The sequence below is a fragment of the Oncorhynchus kisutch genome, linkage group LG2 (genome assembly GCF_002021735.2).
Source record: "Oncorhynchus kisutch isolate 150728-3 linkage group LG2, Okis_V2, whole genome shotgun sequence".
Taxonomy (NCBI): domain Eukaryota; kingdom Metazoa; phylum Chordata; class Actinopteri; order Salmoniformes; family Salmonidae; genus Oncorhynchus; species Oncorhynchus kisutch.
The window spans coordinates 64,263,019-64,284,598 of record NC_034175.2 but is presented as its reverse complement, the minus strand read 5'-3'; the positions used below and the strand labels follow the sequence as shown (position 1 = coordinate 64,284,598).

Sequence of the window (21,580 nt, the reverse complement as noted above, 5' to 3'; positions counted from 1 at the left end):
GTCCAGCTTAATGATGAGCTTGGAAGGGTACTATGGTGTTGAATGCTGAGCTGTAGTCAATGAACAGCATTCTTATATAGGTATTATTTTTGTCCAGATGGGATAGGGCAGTGTGCAGTGTGATGGCAATTGTGTCGTCTGTGGACCTTTTGGGGTGGTATGCAAACTGAAGTGTGTCTAGGGTGGCCGGTAAGGTGGAGTTGATATGATCCTTGACTGGTCTCTCAAAGCACTTCATGATGACAGAAGTGAGTGCTACAGGGCGGTAGTCATTTAGTTCAGTTATCTTTGCCTTCTTTGGTACAGGAACAATGGTAGCCATCTTGAAGCATGTGGGGACAGCAGACTTGGATAGGGAGCGGTTGAATATGTCCGTAAACACACCAGCCAGCTGATCTGCACTCTGAGGACACGGCTATGGATGCCGTCTGGGCCAGCAGCCCTGCGAGGGTTAACACGTTTAAATGTTTTACTTACGTCAGCCACAGAGAAGGCGAGGGCAGGGCGCAGTCTTTGTTAGCGGGCCATGACAGTGGCACTGTATTATCCTCAAAGCGGGCAAAGAAGGTGTTTAGTTTGTCTGGAAGCATGACGTCGGTGTCTGTGACGTGGCTGGTTTTCTTTTTGTAGTCCATGATTTCCTGTAGACCCTGCCATATACGTCTTGTGTCTGAGCTGTTAAATTGCGACTCCACCTTGTTCCTGTACTGGCATTTCACTTGTTTGATTGCCTTGCGGAGGGAATAACTACATTGTTTATATTCAGTCATGTTCCCAGACCTCTTTCCAAAGCAAGATGGCTTTGTATGCATCGCGAAAGTTAGAGTAGCAGTGGTCGAGGATATAACTCATGCACGTAGCACAATCAATATGCTGGTAGAATTTAGGTAGGCTTGTTCTCAAATTTGCTTTGTTAAAATCCCAGGCTATAATAAATGCAGCCTCAGGATATATGGTTTCCAGTTTGCATATAGTTCAGTGAAGTTCCTTGAGGGCCGCCGTGGTGTCTGCTTGAGGGGGAATGTACACAGCTGTACATAACTGACAAGAATTCTCTTGGTAGGTAAAATGGCCGGCATTTGATTGTAAGGAATTCAAGGTCGGGTGAGCAGAAGGACTTGAGTTCCTGTATGTTGTTATGATTACACCATGAGTCGTTAATCATGAAGCATACACCTCCACCCTTCCTCTTCCCAGAGAGGTGATAATCTCTGTCGGCACAATGCATGGGGAAGCCTGGTGGCTGAACTGATTCCGACAACATATCCAGAGAGAGCCATGTTTCCATGAAGAGCCATGTTTCCGTCTCTCTGGAAGGCAACCCTTGCTTGAATTTTGTTTACCTTGTTGTCAAGAGACTGAACATTGTCTAGTAGTATACTCAGGAGCGGTGGGCAATGTGCATGTTTACGGAGCCTGACCAGGTGGCTGCTCCGTCTGCTCCTTCTGCGGCGCTGTTGTTGTATGTAGGTGTTGTTTATGTTGATAGTGTTGGAGGTGGTGTTTATGTTGATAGTGATGCAGGTGGTGTTTATGTTGATAGTGTTGCAGGTGGTGTTTATGTTGATAGTGATTCAGGTGGTGTTTATGTTGATAGTGTTGCAGGTGGTGTTTATGTTGATAGTGATCTAGGTGGTGTTTATGTTGATAGTGTTGCAGGTGGTGTTTATGTTGATAGTGTAGCAGGTGGTGTTTATGATGATAGTGATGCAGGTGGTGTTTATGATGATAGTGATGCAGGTGGTGTTTATTGATAGTGATGCAGGTGGTGTTTATGCTGATAGGGATGCAGGTGGTGTTTATGCTGATAGTGATGCAGGTGGTGTTTATGCTGATAGTGATGCAGGTGGTGTTTATGATGATAGTGATGCAGGTAATGTTTATGTTGATAGTGATGCAGGTGGTGTTTATGTTGATGGTGTTGCAGGTGGTGTTTGTTGATAGTGATGCAGGTGGTGTTTGTGTTGATAGTGTTGCAGGTGGTGTTTATGTTGATAGTGTTGAATGTGGTGTTTATGTTGATAGTGTTGAAGGTGGTGTTTATGTTGATAGTATTGAAGGTGGTGTTTATGTTGATAGTGTTGAAGGTAGTGTTTGTGTTGATAGTGTTGCAGGTAATGTTTATGTTGATAGTGTTGCAGGTGGTGTTTATGTTGATAGTGATGATAGAGATGTGCGTTATTCTAGTAGTGTCATATGTGTGATGATGCTGTTGGTAAGGGAGCTCCGTATCTATGGCAGTTCATTGATGTTTGTTTTTGTTTCTATTGTTGTATGTTATCATCAATGGATTCTAGAGGCTGTATTTTCCAGCGATTGCAGGATTTGTATTTATTTGTATTTATTTTACCTTTATTTAACCAGGTAGGCTAGTTGAGAACAAGTTCTCATTTGCAACTGCAACCTGGCCAAGATAAAGCAAAGCAGTTTGACACATACAACAATACAGAGTTACACATGGAATAAACAAACATACAATCAATAATACAGTAGAAAAATATATATACAGCATGTGCAAATGAGGTAGGATAAGAGAGGTAAGGTAATAAATAGGCCATGGTGGCTAAGTAATTACAATATAGCTATTAAACACTGGAGTGGTAGAATGTGCAGAAGATGAATGTACAAGTAGAGATACTGGGGTGCAAAGATAAATAAATAAATACAGTATGGGGATGAGGTAGATTGGATTGGATATTTACAGATGAGCTATGTATGAATTGGTGCAGAGATCTGTGAGCTGCTCTGACAGCTGGTGCTTAAAGCTAGTGAGGGAGGCAAGAGTCTCCATCTTTAGTGATTTTTGCAGTTCGTTCCAGTCATTGGCAGCAGAGAACTGGAAGGAGAGGCGACCAAAAGGAAGAATTGGCTTTGGGGGTGACCAGTGAGATATACCTGCTGGAGCGTGAGCTACGGGTGGGTGCTGCTATGGTGACCAGTGAGCTGAGATAAGGCGGGGCTTTACCTAGCAGAGACTTGTAGATGACCTGGAGCCAGTGGGTTTGGCGACGAGTATGAAGCGAGGGCCAGCCAACGAGAGCGTACAGGTCGCAGTGGTGGGTAGTATATGGGGCTTTGGTGAAAAAACGGATGGCACTGTGATAGACTGCATCCAATTTGCTGAGTAGAGTGTTGGAGGCTATTTTGTAAATGACATTGCCGAAGTCGAGGATCGGTAGAATGGTCAGTTTTACAAGGGTATGTTTGGCAGCATGAGTGAAGGAGGCTTTGTTGCGAAATAGGAAGCCAATTCTAAATTGAATTTTGGATTGGAGATGTTTAATGTGAATCTGGAAGGAGAGTTTACAGTCTAACCAGACACCTAGTTATTTGTAGTTGTCCACATATTCTAAGTCAGAACCGTCCAGAGTAGTGATGCTGGACGGGCGGGCAGGTGCGGGCAGCGATCATTTGAAGAGCATGCATTTAGTTTTACTTGCATTTAAGAGCAGTTGGAGGCCACAGAAGGAGAGTTGTATGGCATTGAAGCTCATCTGGAGGTTAGTTAACACAGTGTCTAATGAAGGGCCAGATGTATACAGAATGGTGTCGTCTGCGTAGAGGTGGATCAAAGAATCACCAGCAGCGAGAGCGACATCATTGATGTATACAGAGAAGAGAGTCGGCCCGAGAATTGAACCCTGTGTCACCCCCATAGAGACTGCCAGAGGTCAGGACAACTGAACTCCGTCTGAGAAGTAGTTGGTGAACCAGGCGAGGCAGTCATTTGAGAAACCAAGGCTGTTGAGTCTGCCAATAAGAATGTGATTTGAAAGCCTTGGCCAGGTCAATGAATACGGCTGCACAGTAATGTCTCTTATCGATGGTGGTTATGATATCGTTTAGGACCTTGAGCGTGTCTGAGGTGCACCCATGACCAGCTCTGAAACCAGATTGCATAGTGGAGAAGGTACGGTGTGATTCGAAATGGTCGGTAATCTGTTTGTTAACTATAAGGATAAGATATTGTGTGAAAATACAGAAAAGTTCTTGCACACTGTTAAGAGTTTGAGACACTCCCATGGGTTTGGTATCCACAGCATTGTTCATAATGTCTTCCACATCTTCCCTCGTTATTTTAGTATTTATGTGCTGCTGTAGATGTGTGGAGGCCTTGGGTACCCCACTGCATTAATCATGTTTTATGTGTGTGTGTGTTCCTCTGCTGCTGTAGGTGTCTGGAGGCGTTCTGTATCTACGGCAGTGTGGGCCGGGTAGAGGAGCCGTATGTCAGCATCACGCGGAAGCGCCAGATGCCCAGGGGGGGCCAGTCTGAGGAGGTGGAGAGACAGGTGGGGCAGGCAGAGGGCAAGCTGTTCACCCACCGTGCCGCCTTCGCCCGCACCTCTGTCATCCAGGCCTTCCTGGGCTCCGCCCCCCAGCTCACCCTGCAGCTCTACATTTGTGTCCTGCAACAGGGGGTGTCCATCGGCAGAGGTGAGTGGTGTTTGTGTGACTGTGTGTTTGTGTGTGTGTGAGGTGGAGAAGTGTGACGTATAGTTGTTTCAATTTTCAGTGTCTGTTTGTGTTTCTATGCATGTGCGTGTGTGTGTGTGTGTGTGTGTGTGTTTTCTCTCTGTTTGATCACACTTGAGTCATCTTGAGTTCCATGAGTTGAGGGACAGAGGCCCCCAGCTTTCTCAGTATATAGGAACCTCTTTGAGCCTGCACATTAACATAGTTGAGTTATATCTGCTGCTTACCCCCTATAGAGGCTCACTACAGAGACACAGTCCTTCCCCAAAATCCCTCCAGGCCGGTCCACCCCCCTCAGAGCAGTTTCACTATGGCGTGGGCTGATTAGCTAAGTGCCACGTTGGAAATAAGCGGATGGTGTTTTCATGACTCAAAGTGGTATTACGCAACACTCTCTAGCGCTCTGCTATCAAGGTATTTGATTTAGATCACAGTCTTCAAACTCACTGTTTGAAATAACTGTTTTCATCCACCATCTGAATCATGATTATGCATAATATAGCAACTAGTATCACAGACACATTTGAGTCACAGTCTGCTAATACTTCCCTGTTTCATTTTCTGTTATTGAGAATGTCATTCCAGACTGAAGAACTGCTTTGCTGTGTGAGACTGAGTGTGACCAGAGGAAAAGCTTCAAGCTGTTTCGGTGGTCAGGCAGAATCTGACAGTTCTATGCTATCAAAACCATAGTGTCATGTGTTGACGACGTGAACTATGGCACTTCATATTGCAAATGCTAATCTGTAAATTGATCCAGTGGATCTTGTTTCTATTGTAATGTGTGTACACATTCAAATTTCTCTCAGCCTATCACACACTGTTATGCAAATGAGTTGCTGTATGTGATGATGCTGGGGGGAGGGTGCTGAGGAGTAGTATGTTTTGGAGAGGTGCTTGTGTGCGTCAGGTTAGTGTTGGGGTGCACAGTGTTCATCCAAATAAATTACAACTTGATTATTTCATGGAAAATCATCGTCCTAGACTGTTTATGCTAGTTAATAACCTACCTGTACGTTTCGGTGGCCTTACAGAGTCGTTACAAATTGGTGGCAGCGGATTTTGGGATTAACAAATCAATTAGCTAACAGCAACTCACTCGTTTGGCTAACATTAGCTTGCTATCTGCGTGGGAAAATGGAGGGAGAAGTCAAACAACCCGGGAACAACAATCGACAGATGGTGGTAGATCAGCCAGGTGCAATGGACAGGCGGATTGACTGGCTGGCGTTCATGCCAGAATCGTTTGAGTGGAAAGAATGGACTGCTTGGATTGAACCGTTTGAGTGGAAAGAATGGACTGCTTGGATTGAACCGTTTGAGTGGAAAGAATGGACTGCTTGGATTGAACCGTTTGAGTGGAAAGAATGGACTGCTTGGATTGAACCGTTTGAGTGGAAAGAATGGACTGCTTGGATTGAACCGTTTGAGTTAGATCGTTTGAACTTTCCCATGCTTTCACTGAGGGAAATTTGCATTTTGAGCATACTGACTGGAATCTTACCTTTTTTTCAGGACAGGAAACTTAACGTGAGTGAGTGCATTCGTAAATTTGGCCATGATTTAAGCAGGCTAGCTTCAAGGGTTTACCCAGATTAGAGTGTGTGCGCACGTGATTCGTTTGCACGAGACCATTTTATTACACAGTGGTTGCAGTGATCTTCGTATTCACCTGCGCAAGGCAGGACCAGAAATATTGGAAAGGGAATTAGCATTGCTACAGAGCTTGATCAGATAAGACAGCTAGAATTGCTGGAAAACCAAGACACTGCACAATACAAAGTGAACATGTGTGGCACAAGCAAGGTCACTCTGCCTCCAGTTGGAGACAACATCAGAGTTCCAAAAGAGATGTTTGAGTCATTGTGTGAGGTACAGTGTGGTCCGAGGTACAACATCTAGCAGAGAAGGAGCCACATCAGAGGGAGGCGTATTAGAGCAGATATCGTTTCCAGGGTCTTCTACAGCAGTAATGGGAGATCTAGGTTCCCCGGGAGCGACAGAGGACGACCTATGACAGAGGCCTGCTGGATGAAAAAAGGTTGTCCTGACGTGGAAAAGGACAGCACAGCATCGGCTTAAACTACACTCACAGCTGACCAGTCCACAGCAATTGGTGTGGGGAGTGGGGTTTACCTTGAGTGCAAAATGGCTGACTTCGAGTGTGAGGTCATGGTGGATTCGTGGGCCCAGGTTTCCATGGTACATGAACAGGTATAGAGAAATGCTACTGGAGGTAAGAGTGGTACATTGCAACCATACCACTGCACGGTTAAAGTAGCAAATGGACAGTTTCTCTCAGTACTGGGGAGCTGGTCCACAGTCATGAACATTGACGGTCTGAAACTGACCGGGGACTTTGTCGTTGTGAGTGACACAGACCAGTGTGCACTGATAGCGACAGACTTCCTGGTAAAATACGGGGCTGTACTTGATTTACAAAAGAAAACATGCAATGTTTTGGGGAAGCAGAGTACACTGATTTTCAGGGGAGAGGCATGGAGAGTCTATAAAGTGATGACTGACACGATTATACTCTCCAGAAGTTACATATAAGTTGAGGGTACAGTAAACAATGACAAAATTGAGGATCTTCTTGAGCCGTGTGCTGAAGTCACTGATACAAGTTGGCAGCTCAGTGAAGGGGAAAATGCCAGTGCGGGTGATGAATGTCACCCCTGATTCACAGCTACTGCGGGAGGGCACTGAACTGGGGTTTCTCTATCTGGGAGAAGGGTAGTGAAGACACTATCGTTGCTAGCCTACAGGATTTGTAAAGTTTGGTGGAGGAGGAATAATGGTCTGGGGCTGTTTTTCATGGTTCGGACAAGGCCCCTTCGTTCCAGTGAAGGAAAATCTTACATCTACAGCATACAACAGCTGCCAACTTTGTGGAAACAGTTTGGGGAAGGCCCTTTCCTGTTTCAGCATGACAATGCCTCCGTGCACAAAGCGAAGTCCATACAGAAATGGTTTGTCGTGATTGGTGTGGAAGAACTTAACTGGCCTGCAGAAGAGCCCTGACCTCAACCCCATCAAGCACCTATGGGATGAATTGGAACGCAGACTGCAAGCCAGGCCTAATCGCCCTGTTGTGGCTGAATGGATGCAAGTCCCCACAGCAATGTTCCAACATCTAGAGGAAAGCGTTCCAAGAAGAGAGGAAGGGGAGGGGGGGGGGGAACTCAATATTAATGTCCATGATTTTGGAATGAGATGTTCGATGAGCAGGTGTCCACATACTTTTGTTCATGTAGTGTATGTGCGAGAGTGTAGCACTGGTGATTTTAAATTGGACGGCACAAAACTAGTCCAGCATAATATTAACACATGGGACACCAGGCCTATCAAAATCAGGTTCCGTGTGAATTACAGAAGGTTAAACGAGAACACTGTAAAATATGCATATCCACTTCCTATGATAGATGAGGCCTTGAACGCTATTGCCGGTGCTCAGTAGTTTTCCACTTTAGACTTAGCCAGTGGGTACGGTGAAGTCGAGATGCACCCTTCGAGATGCACCCTGAGGGTCGTAGCTAAACTGCTTTTGTGACAAAGAGAGGGCTTTTCGAATTCCAGGTCATGGGGTTTTGGTTGACAAATTCTCCAAGCAGCTTCCAGCGTCTCACCGACCTGGTGTTGGCTGACTCATAGTGGACAATATCTCTGGTGTACTTAGACGACATCATAGTGTTTGGTTGTACATTCCAAGAGCATGTGAAGCGCTTATACGAGATTTTCAGTAGATTGGAACAGTCAGGATATAAGGTGAAACCATCTAAGTGCCATTTGTTCAGGTGACAGGTGAGCTACACATCATCTCGGCTGAGAGAGACAGTCAGGTCATGGCCTAGCCCCAAGTCACAGACAGAGACAGTCAGGTCATGGCCTAGCCCCGAGTCACTGACAGAGACAGTCAGGTCATGGCCTAGCCCCAAGACACTGACAGAGACAGTCAGGTCATGGCCTAGCCCCAAGTCACAGACAGAGACAGTCAGGTCATGGCCTAGCCCCAAGTCACAGACAGAGACAGTCAGGTCATGGCCTAGCCCCAAGTCACAGACAGAGACAGTCAGGTCATGGCCTAGCCCCAAGTCACAGACAGAGACAGTCAGGTCATGGCATAGCCCCAAGTCACTGACAGAGACAGTCAGGTCATGGCCTAGCCCCAAGTCACAGACAGAGACAGTCGGGTCATGGCCTAGCCCCAAGTCACAGACAGAGACAGTCAGGTCATGGCCTAGCCCCGAGTCACTGACAGAGACAGTCAGGTCATGGCCTAGCCCCAAGTCACAGACAGAGACAGTCAGGTCATGGCCTAGCCCCAAGTCACAGACAGAGACAGTCAGGTCATGGCCTAGCCCCAAGTCACTGACAGAGACAGTCAGGTCATGGCCTAGCCCCAAGTCACAGACAGAGACAGTCAGGTCATGGCCTAGCCCCAAGTCACAGACAGAGACAGTCAGGTCATGGCCTAGCCCCGAGTCACAGACAGAGACAGTCAGGTCATGGCCTAGCCCCGAGTCACAGACAGAGACAGTCAGGTCATGGCCTAGCCCCAAGTCACTGACAGAGACAGTCAGGTCATGGCCTAGCCCCGAGTCACTGACAGAGACAGTCAGGTCATGGCCTAGCCCCAAGTCACTAACAGAGACAGTCAGGTTATGGTCTAGCCCCAAGTCACTGACAGAGACAGTCAGGTCATGGCCTAGCCCCAAGTCACTGACAGAGGCTAGAAGCTTTTTAGGCCTGGCGTCATACTACAGGAGGTTCAGACCAGATTTTGCAGCGACGGCGGAGCCCTTGTACAGATTTACAGATAAGGGGAAAACATTTGAGTGGCACGCAGCGTGTGAAGTGGCCTTTATTGAACTAAAGTCCAAGCTTACCACATCCCCCATATGTGCTTTCTCTGACCTAGATTTCATAATGGATACTGACACATGTGACACAGGCATAGGGGCAGTCCTCTCCCAGAAACATGAGGGTAGGGAGAGAGTAGTAGCATATGCCAGTTGGCCACTGTCAACAGGAGAGGATGTACTCCACTACCAAGAAGGAACTTCTTGCTGTGGTAGTGTTTCTTAAACATTTCAAACACTTTCTGCTGGGAAGGAAATGTCTACTGAGAACTGATCACAGCTCACTGAGGTGGCTGAGTACCTGAGGTACAGTTAGCTAGGTGCCTAGAGGAACTGGAGCCGTAGGACTATGATATTGTCCACAGGCCACTGCACAGTAATGCAGATGGTGTGTCCTGCCGACACAGACAGAGAGTGTAGACTCTCTGAGAGCCAATCTGAGAGTCATCGTAAACAAGCCTCAGGATGTCACTATTGAGCCTGCAGTCAGAGCTCAAACGAGCCAGTCAGCTCCCACAAATGCAGCTTTCCTGTTGGAAGCACAGGATAGAGACCCGGTGGTCTCCCAGTTAAAGACATGGAAAAACGGTGGTAGAGCAGAGCTGGAATCTGAGCCAACGTTCAAGCGTTTCAAACAAGTGTGGGGGGCATTACACGTGAAGAATGGAGTGTTATGCCTTTAGAGTTAAAACTATGAGAGAGATGACACCATCTGGAGAGGGGTTGTACCAGATGAGCTCGTACTGTACATGAGATACTTACCTTTATGGCAATGATAGAACAGCAGGCCATTTAGGAGTTAATACGCTCACCAGTAAAATCAGAGCAAGATGCTATTGTCCAGGCTGGCAGAGAGCCATAAAGCCGTGGTGTAAGGGCAGTGGGGAGCTGAATACAAATGACATGGTCCAGCCCCCAGAGCGCCCAGGACAAGTTCTGTCACAGGTTGCTCTTTCCAGAGGATATCTAGAGACTTAATGGGTTCATTTACAGACTGGATGAGGTAACAAGCCCATTATGGTAGTGTCAGATTGCTTTACTACAGTAGGTTTGTCAGAGGCATATGCCATACCCAATCAGGAAGCAGTAAGAGCAGACAAGAAACTGGTAGAGGAATTTGTGTTGAAGCTAGGTGTTCCTTGCTCAATCTATAGCGATCAGGGACAACAATAAAAAAAAATATATTTTTTCACCCCAATTGGCTGTTACAGTCTGTCTTGTCCCATCACTGAAACTCCCGTATGGACTCGGGAGAGGCGAAGGTCAAGAGCTGTGCGTTCTCTGAAACACAACACAAATCAAACCAGGATCTGTAGTAATGCAGCTAGCACTGCGATGCAGTGCCTTAGACCGCTGCACCACTCAGAAGGCCCAGTGTTTTAGAGAGATATACAATATTTTACAAATTAACAAACAATACTACTAAGTACAACCCACAATCAGATGGTTTATGGGAAAGAAAACAGAACTCTGATCAACATGCTATAACTTTTAGTTGATGACAATCAGAGAAATTGGTAGGAGATTCTCCCATATGTGATGATGTCATACAGGAGTAGTGTTCAATCTTCCACAGAGTTCACACCATACAAGGTGCTGCTCGGTGCTGAAATGACTACCTGTTGATGTGGTTATGGGAACACAACAAAATGAAGGGAAACAATATGTTTCTCGGTATGTACAAAAGGTACAAGCGTATTTAAGCACTGTAAGGGCCACAGGTAAACAAAAGCAATACATTGGTCTAAAGGTGACACCCCAGAGGTATGAGAAAAATTACTATGTTTGGCTTAGAGCCTACCAGAGGAAAATGAGTATGTGTGGCTTAGAGCCTACCAGAGGAAAATGAGTATGTGTGGGTTAGAGCCTACCAGAGAAAAATGAGTATGTGTGGCTTAGAGCCTACCAGAGGAAAATGAGTATGTGTGGGTTAGAGCCTACCAGAGGAAAATGAGTATGTGTGGCTTAGAGCCTACCAGAGGAAAATGAGTATGTGTGGCTTAGAGCCTACCAGAGGAAAATGACTATGTGTGGCTTAGAGCCTACCAGAGGAAAATGAGTATGTGTGGCTTAGAGCCTACCAGAGGAAAATGACTATGTGTGGCTTAGAGCCTACCAGAGGAAAATGAGTATGTGTGGCTTAGAGCCTACCAGAGGAAAATGAGTATGTGTGGCTTAGAGCCTACCAGAGGAAAATGACTATGTGTGGCTTAGAGCCTACCGGAGGAAAATGACTATGTGTGGCTTAGAGCCTACCAGAGGAAAATGACTATGTGTGGCTTAGAGCCTACCAGAGGAAAATGAGTATGTGTGGCTTAGAGCCTACCAGAGGAAAATGAGTATGTGTGGCTTAGAGCCTACCAGAGGAAAATGACTATGTGTGGCTTAGAGCCTACCAGAGGAAAATTAGTATGTGTGGCTTAGAGCCTACCAGAGGAAAATTTGTATGTGTGGCTTAGAGCCTATCAGAGGAAAATTACTATGTGTGGCTTAGAGCCTACCAGAGGAAAATGGAGTTGTCACCTAAACTAAGAAAGAAAATCAAGTCAAACTGTCAGATGAAGTAGTACAGTGTAATGGACCTTATCATGCCGTGGTACTCTACAACATGCTAAAACAACTGAAATGTGTCTTTTGCATTTCACCCAACCCCTCTGAATCAGAGACGTGCAGGGGGCTGCCTTAATCAACATCCGGGAGCAGTTGTTGTTGGGTGTTAACTGCCTTGCTCATAGGAAGAACAGCACCTTTTTTCACCTTGCCGGCTCAGAGATTCAAACCAGCGACCTTTTGTTTACTGGCCCAATACTCTTCACTGCTCGGCTACCTGTCACCCTAGTGGTTAGAGCATTGGGCCAGTAACTGAAAGGTTGCTAGATCGAATCCCTGAGCTGACAAGGTAAAAATCTGACGTTCTGCCCCTGGACAAGGCCGTTAACCCACTGGCCATCATTATAAATAAGAATTTGTTCTTAACTGACTTGCCTAGTTAAAAGAAGGTTCAATAAAAAAATATAGAGGCTGTTAATGTGTCAGCTGAAAAGTAACTCGACACTGTCAGGACCGAAAGCTCAGTCAAAGACACAGTGACTCCTGTAAACACTGAAATCCCCTGTGAACCTGCAGGAGAAAGTGTTTTGTGAGATGGGTCAAGCACCTGAGTCAGCAGAAGGTCACATGGGTCAGGGAGGTATCACTATTAGGAAGCCTGTTTGGCAGGAGGGCTTTGTGTTGAACACGGTTATTCAACACAGGGTGTGTTTTAGTCTGAGAAGGTTGTAATGTAATGTGTGTACACATTTGAATGTCTCTCAGCCTATTTCACAATGTTATGCAAATGCTGTATGTGATGATGCTGGGGGCATGCTGAGTCACAGTGAGTTTGGAGAGGCGCTTGTGTTCGTTGGGTTAGTGCTGGGGTGTACTGTGTTCATCCATATAAACAATAACTTCATTATTTCATGGGAAGTCATGGTCCTAGACTGTTTATGCTAGTTAATAACAAACTATGTGTGAGTTTTGGTGGCTTTACAGGCTGTTTACACTATGTACAGTTAGTGAATGAATGAACAGTCATATTATTTAAGAGCTCAGCCTCAAATGACAAAACAATATTGAATGGAATGGAATATTCTGAATGCGCTCTCTCTCTCTCTCTCTCTCTCTGTCTCTCTCACTCTGTCTCTCTCTCTCACTTTCTCTCTCTCCCTCTCACTTTCTCTCTCTCTCTCTCTCTCTCTCTCTCTCTCTCTCTCTCTCTCTCTCTCTCTCACTCTGTCTCTCTCACTTTGTCTCTCTCTCTCTGTCTCTCTCACTTTGTCTCTCTCTCTCTCTCACTCTGTCTCTCTCTCCGTCTCTCTCTATCTCTCTAACTCCCAGGCACCCTCATGGTGATCTCCCTGCTGTCCATCGTATATGGTGCCCTGCGCTGCAACATTCTGGCCATCAAGATCAAGTATGACGACTATGAGGTGGACGTGCGTCCCGCCGCCTACCTCTGCATATTCCTGTGGCGCAGCTTCGAGATCGCCACGCGCGTCACCGTCCTGGTCCTCTTCAGCTCCGTACTGCAGCTCTGGATCCTCCCTGTGGTTCTGCTCAACTTCTTCCTCTTCTTCCTCTACCCGTGGGTGCTGTTTTGGCAGAGCCACTCGCCCTTCCCAGAGAACATCGAGAAGACGCTAACCCGGGTGGGCACCACCATCGTCCTCTGTCTCCTCACGTTCCTCTACGCAGGCATCAATATGTTCTGCTGGTCGGCGGTGCAGCTGAAGCTCAACGACCCAGACCTGATCAACAAGTCCCAGAACTGGTACCGCATGGCCGTGTACTACATGCTGAGGTTCGTGGAGAACGCCTCTCTGCTTTTGCTGTGGTACATCTACAAGACAGACTTCTATAGGTTCATTTGTGCTCCGTTGTTAGTGCTGCAGCTGCTGGTGGCCTACGCTATGGCCATCTTCTTCATGCTGGTGTTCTATCAGTTCTGCCACCCCTGTAGGAAGCTCTTCTCCTCCAATATGACCCAAGGCCTGTGGGACTGCTCCGCCCTGCTCTGTTTAGTCTGCTACGCTCCTGACAGGGACGCCGTCAGGCCAATAGAGAAGGCTGGTCTGGACCCTCTGGCCCCCGACCCCACCCCCCACACGGAGACAGCCAATGACACATCATATGATGTGGCCAATGACACGGCATACACCATGCCCAATGACACAATGACCTATGACATGCCCAATGACACGACTCATGAAGTGTTGAGCGAGATGAACGGCGACGTAAGCCACAGTCTGTCCAGCAACACTTAAAGAGCTGTGATTGGTTGTGTGTAGGGTAGGGCTGCACGATATGGGCAAAAACTCGAATTGTGATTTTTGGACCAAATATTGTGATTGTGATTTGACTTGCGATATAGATACAAAACCTTTGGCTGAACTGTTGGAATCGTTGAAATAGAATGACTTATATTAAGAAACAAAGTGGAAAGTAGCGTTGGCCTTGTTTGGAACTGTTGACTGCATTTGACCTAACAGAACAGCATGCAAATGTATAGTGGGAAGCAGTCGCAATAGTAGAGGGAGAGGGATGACAAACAGAGGCAACTATAAAAACGGACAATACACACAGCTTAGTGCCGTTTCAAAATATTGCATGCGATATGGATCTCTTGCGATATGGCTTTTGCAAATGTCAATATTGTGATTTGATGTGAATTCTATTAATTCTGCAGCCCTAGTATAGGGTCAGGAGTGTTCCTAAACTTGTGACTGAACCAGGAAGAGGCTTTCCTGTTCAGGTCATGTGGTCTGGAAATACTCCTGGTCCTAGTTATGTGCCATTCAAAGGAAGGTGGACACAGAGCAACATTTGCTGTACTGTCTCCTTATGTAAGTGCCATATGAACCCCTCTGTCCTACCTGTCAGTTTACACTGAACTAGGGTTGCAAAATTCTGGGAACTTTTCAAAAATTCCCTGGTTTTCCAGGAATTCTGGTTGGAGGATTCCCCTATTTCCGGTTTATTCCCTCGTAATTCCAGGAATCTTCCAACCATGATTTCTGGAAAACCAGGGAATTTTGGGAAAGTTACTTGAATTTTTAAACTCTACTCTGAGCCGTAATCTGAACTGTACACTGAACCGTAACTCTGAACCGTAATCTGAACTATACACTGAACCATACTCTGAACCGTACTCTGAACCATACTGTGAACCATACACTGAACCGTAATCTGAACCATACACTGAACCATACTCTGAACCATAATCTGAACCATACTCTGAACCATACACTGAACCATAATCTTAACCATACACTGAACCATACACTTAACCATAATCTGAACCGTAATCTGAACCATAATCTGAACAATACACTGAACCAGACACTGAACCATAATCTGAACCATACACTGAACCATACTCTGAACCATAGCCATAATCTGAACCGTAATCTGAACCATAATCTGAACAATACTCTGAACCCTATGATCTTAACCCCATACCCATAACCTTATTCTACTGTGTGTCTCTAACCAAATCATTTGAATGCTATCATTCTGTTTAACCCTTAACCCCCGTTCTGTTACCAAATCCCAAAACTGTAACCCCTTACTCCCCTAACCAATGCTGCAAAGGCAGTATCCCCTTGCCATGGAGAGAGACTACAGCTTCACTGTTAGTGTATAATGGAAGAACAGGCAATGTATGATATCATCCACCAGCCGGCTCTCTCTGAATTTAGCCAGGGGATGAGGTTAGGCAATGTAATGCTGACGAAGTAGTTCTTGTGAGAACGTCCTTACGCAGTCCGTGATGTTTATTCTACCTAAGCCAGTATTACCGACCAACTACAGACAAATCATTGGATGTAGGGATTCTTCTGCAACGGACTCAACTACTGACATAGTATCAGTATTTCAGTGTTGAACAGACTTTCCTACAACCAGAATGTAACTTGTCTGCAGCCTTTTCTATGGAAGTTAAGTCCTGGCGGTATGGACAGAACGCTACACTCAGACAGATTAAACTGGTCCGAAGTGAGTCTGCCACAATAGCTTTTCTAATGAGGTTTCCTAATTTGGTTATGCATTTCATAGAACTAAATACTTGTCTATACAGTCACTCACATTAATCAATCAATCAAATGTATTTATAATGCCCTTTTTACATCAGCAGATATACAGAAACCCAGCCTAAAACCCCAAACAGCAAGCAATGCAGATGTAGAAGCACGGTGGCTAGGGAAAAACTCCCTAAAAAGGCAGGAACCTAGAAGAAACCTAGAGGAACAAGGCTCTGAGGGGTGGCCAGTCCTCTTCCAATGGAATTATACATTGCATTACTATATTACTCATCAGAACTTACCAAGTATTTGGGATTTAGTGTATTTACAGTGTTTCACATTGGCATGGGGGTGTGCATGTACTGAACTGGACCCATCACATACACATTTTAAAGCTTTGTGTGGTGTAATGTAAATATTGGGTTGGGTTTACTGTTTTTTTCCTTAGTACACTCTACTCTTACGGCTGCGACCAACGCTGCTTTTATACTTCCTTGAAAAAGAGCTTAATCATTGATGTGCGTGCTGCTTCTGTGGTGTTTCTAAGTGCTTGTGACAAGGGTGACAGTGATTTCTAAGCCAGCACTAGAGTACGTGTAAAGAGACCCATCTCTCATCAAACAGACAGGAAACACATAACTGTATTTCAGACAGGAAACACCAAGTGTTTGTTTAACCATTTATTATAAAAGATTTCAATACAAGCAATACGTTAGTCTTGGCATTAGAGGCTCTGCTCCTTCGGGGTAGCTCACTGCCAGAGCATGCATAATGTTAAGATAATAATAATTACAGGCAGAGAGAAAGGTATTCTGTACCATTCCCCCTGCAGGAAGGGAACAGAACCAAGCAGGTGGACGGGTGGGAAAGCAGAACACAGACATGCATGGCGAGTAACGCATGTCATAGCAATAGCATGTCAGCAAGAACACCAGTGCATAGTTTGTGTGCGGCAGCCATCAGAGAAAGTGTGTGTAGAGCCTGGTGGACTAAATAGACTGCCATATTAATGTAGAGTGATGAATCTAATGGGTGCAATATCAGCTACGGTTGCGCTTGGTGTACTGAACCCACCGCATGACCACGGCCACCGACGCCCTATCTGGGCGCCTTCGAGCGGATCACATTTGTCAAGTCGGTGACCATCATCACCACCTTTCAAAGTGTGTTGCATTATAGAGACAAAAATTGTCCAACTTGCATGAACTTTACAACCATGTGATCAAAGGTCGACTGCTTGAACTTTACAACAACCATGTGATCAAAGGTCGACTGCTTGAACTTTACAACAACCATGTGATCAAAGGTCGACTGCTTGAACTTTACAACAACCATGTGATCAAAGGTCGACTGCTTGAACTTTACAACAACCATGTGATCAAAGGTCGACTGCTTGAACTTTACAACAACCATGTGATCAAAGGTCGACTGCTTGAACTTTACAACAACCATGTGATCAAAGGTCGACTGCTTGAACTTTACAACAACCATGTGATCAAAGGTCATGAAGTTTCAACTGCAGTTGCTCCTCACCAGCTGCAACTTGCCGCCATCGCCTGCATTGTGGGAGTCACTATTTGTCAACCAATCATGACAATATTTTTGTTTGACCCATGCAAACAGGACCATAGATGTGACTAAACAGGAAGCAACTTTGCTACGATTCATATGTACAGTGCATTTGAAAGTATTCAGACCCCTTGACTTTTCCCACATTTTGCTACGTTACAGCCTTATTCTAAAAAAATATTTTTTTCACCTCATAAATCTACACACAATACCCCATTTTGCCAAAGCAAAAACTGGGTTTTAGAAATGTTTGCAAATGTATAAAAAAAAAATATATATATATAATTTACATAGGTATTCAGACTTTTTACTCAGTACTTTGATGAAGCACCTTTGGCAGCGATTACAGCCTTGAGTCTTCTTGGGTATGACGCTACAAGCGTTGGACAGCTGTATTTGGGGAGTTTCTCCCATTCTTCGCTGCAGATCCTCTTCGAGATCTGTCAGGTTGGATATGGAGTGTCGCTGCACAGCTATTTTCAGGTCTCAGAGATGATCGATCGGGTTCAAGTCCGGGCTCTGTCTAGGTCACTCAAGGACATTCAGAGACTTGTCCCGAAGCCACTCCTGTGTTGTATTGGCTGTGTACTTGGCTCCGTTCATCTTTCCCTCGACCCTGACTGGTCTCCCAGTCCCTGCCTCTGAAAAACATCCCCCAGAGCATGATGCTGCCACCACCATGCTTTACGGCAGGGATGGTACCAGGTTTCCTCAAGACGTGACACTTGGCATTCAGGCCAGAGAGTTCAATCTTGGTTTCATCAGACCCGAGAATCTTGTTTCCCATGGTCTGAGAGTCTTTGGGTGCCTTTTGGCAAATTCCAAGTGGTCTGTCATGTGCCTTTTACTGAGAAGTGGCTTCCATCTGGTCACTCTACCATAAAGGCCTGTTTGGTGGAGTGCTGCAGAGATGGTTAACCTTCTGGAAGGTTCTCCCATCTCCACAGAGGAACTCTGGAGCTCTGTCAGAGTGACCATCGGGTTCTTGGTCACCTCCCTGACCAAGGCCCTTCTCCCGCGATTGCTCAGTTTGACTGGGCGGCCAACTCTAGGAAGAGTCTTGGTGATTCCAAACTTCTTCCATTTAATAATTATGGAAGCTACTGTGTTATTGGGGACCTTCAATGCTGCAGAATTATTTTGGCACCCTTCCCCAGATCTGTGTCTCAACACAATCCTGTCTCGGAGCTCTACGGACAATTCCTTCGACCACATGGCTTGGTTTTTGCTCTGATATGCACTGTCAACTGTGGAACCTTATATAGACAGGTGTGTGTCTCTCCAAATCATGTCCAATCAATTGAATTTACCACAGATGGACACCAATCAAGTTGTAGAAACATGTCAAGGATGATCAATGGAAACAGGATGCACCTGAGCTCAATTTAGAGTCTCATAGCAAAGGGTCAGATTTTTTTCTCATTTACAACTGCGACCTGGCCAAGATAAAGCAAAGCAGTGTGACAAAAACAACAACACAGAGTTACACGTAAACAAACGTAGAGTCAATAACACAATAGAAAAATCTATGTACAGTGTGTTCAAATGTAGAAGAATAGTGAGGTAAGGCAATAAATATGCTGTAGAGGCAAAAATAATTACAATTTAGCATCAACACTGGAGTGATTGATGTGCAGATGATGATGTGGAGGTGGGGATACAGGGGTGTGAAAGAGCAAGAGGATAAATAACAATATGGTGATGAGGTAGTCGGGTGTGCTATTTACAGATGGGCTGTATACAGGTACAGTGATCGGTAAGCTGCTCTGACAGCTGATGCTTGAAGTTAGTGAGGGAGATATAAGACTCCAGCTTCAGTAATTTTTGCAATTCGTTCCAGTCGTTGGCAGCAGAGAACTGGAAGGAAAGGCGGCCAAAGGAAGTGTTGGCTTTGGGGATGACCAGTGAAATATACCTGCTGGGGCGCATGCTATGGTTGGGTGTTGCTATGGTGACCAGTGAGCTGAGATAAGGCGGGGCTTTACCTAGCAAAGACATATAGATGACTTATGGAAATAAGGTATATCTGTTTTTGCAAAAATTTCTGAAAACCTGTTTTTGCTTTGTCATTATGGGGTATTGGGTGTAGATTAATTAGAATTGTTTTTTTAAATCTGTTTTATAATAAGTCTGTAATGTAACAAAATGTGGAAAAAGTCAAGGGGTCTGAATACTTTCCGAATACACTGTATACAGTAGATATGTACAAATGAATGTGCTATTTGAGGCTCTCTCACCAATTGATATTACATGCATATATTTACATTTTGTGAGTGTGTGATATGGGGGTTGGAGACGTGTTTATTTTGATATTACAAAGAACAACTTTTATAAATGATGGCAACACTGCCATGTTGTGCTGAGCCTTGCTGTTGGAAAGCCACATCAGTGTCTGACTTTCGGCTGTAGCAGATGCACCTCCCCCGACTTCACTTCTTGACTTTTGTCTGCAGTCGGTTGCTTCAGCCTTACCACTCACTCTCCGTCTCACACTTTTGCACGTTTCCAGCACGCTTTGGTTCATCTTTGTAAGGGCAATAGTCAGCAGCAGCTGTTGTTGATGTGGCGCCAGTGAGATGCTTTGATTGGATGTCTATGTGTTTTGCTCATTCATGCTGTGCTATTGTATGTCTCTGAGTCTGTCTGGTGTTTCATTATGTATGGAAATATACACACAGACTTGCACAATATCTATTTGAAATGTGTTTAATATTTGTCATGGTAAAAAGTGTCTTTGTATAGCTTGAATCTTACATGTATTAATGTGTGTGTTGTATATTTATTTTATATGTGTCTTTATTTGCACTAGCTCTTCTTTTGCAATGCAGTTGCACAGGGCTTGATGACATTTAGTATCATATGAATGCTTCATATAGTTTTTATTAAAAAAGACAATCTTTGAAGCCAAACAGAATTTTTGATATCTATAAAAATCTAATGAACACACACACAGTATTGTGAATCAATTTCAGAGAGAATATGATTATTAAAAGATGAAATTCAAACAATATGTGAAGTACATTTATATTTATGTGACGTTTGAGTGATTGTTTTGTCATCATCGGACCCCATATACTGTCTTATACTGACCCCTAGTGGAACAATACAGAAACACGACTGACTGTGTAAATCTCATCCATCAAGACCAGAAAGGATGACAGTGGTGGAAAAAGTACCCAATTATCATACCAGTAAAATACTAATTGAATAAAAGTCTAAAAGTATTTGGTTTTTAATATACTTAAGTATCAAAAGTAAATGCAATTGCAAAAATATACTTCAAAAGTAAAAGTATAAATCATTTCAAATTGTTCATATTAAGCAAACCAGAAAGCACAATTTTCTTATTTATTTTATGGATAGTCAGGGGCACATTCCAACACTCAGACATAATTCACAAACAAAGCATTTGTGTTGAGTAAGTCCTCCAGATAAGAGGCAGTAGGGATGGCCAGGCATGTTCTCTTGACAAGTGTGAATTGGACCATTTTCCTGTCCTGCTAAGCTCAAGTACTTTTGTGTGTCAGGGAAAATGTATGAGTGAGAAGTAAATTACTTTCTTTAGGAATATAGTGAAGTAAAAGTTGCAAAAAATATCAAATGTACTGATACCCCCCCAAAACAAGGAGAGGTAGCAAGTTTTGACAATGGAATCCAGCCAAGAATATTCCTCTAGTTTGTTAGACTGGGATCAAATTCTTTACAAGTTCCATTTCTCCGACTCTCCATCATTGAAGTAATTGATCTGCTTTGCTTGGCGAACAGAATAGTATAGAAACAGCTTTCCCTTCTACAATGAGTGATTACCTCATTGTAATCAACAAAATGCTTAAAGCATTTTTTTCCAACTGAGGCAATCATTTTCAGAAGATTTTTTAGGTAAACGTTTCACCAGCCATAACCTCTCATCATTAGGCTCAGGATAGCCTTGCTTCATCAGACCTGTAGAGGCAGACTCATCATCAGGCTCAGGATAGCCTTGTTTCATCAGACCTGTACACAGACTCAGGATAGCCTTGTTTCATCAGACCTGTACACAGACTCAGGATAGCCTTGTATCATCAGATCTGTACACAGACTCAGGATAGCCTTGCTTCATCAGACCTGTAGAGG

The 21,580-nt window shown here is 44.7% G+C and overlaps 1 protein-coding gene across 2 annotated transcripts in view; it reads left to right on the top strand.

Moving 5' to 3' along the window:
• xk (X-linked Kx blood group (McLeod syndrome)) overlaps positions 1-20,475 on the top strand; it is a 30,353-nt gene extending 9,878 nt beyond the window's left edge. Inside the window, exons 2-4 of one of the 2 annotated variants that reach the window (XR_004204557.1) lie at positions 4,175-4,437; positions 13,218-17,360; positions 17,400-20,475. Coding sequence is in view for 1 of the 2 variants with exons in the window: in XM_020460359.2 (XP_020315948.1) it covers positions 4,175-4,437; positions 13,218-14,143 (1,189 nt within the window). In the remaining variant the exon portion in view is untranslated. Of the gene's footprint in view, positions 1-4,174; positions 4,438-13,217 lie in introns of both variants that reach the window. The other variant, XM_020460359.2, reaches the window with a different exon arrangement.
• The last annotated feature ends 1,105 nt before the right edge of the window (positions 20,476-21,580 follow it).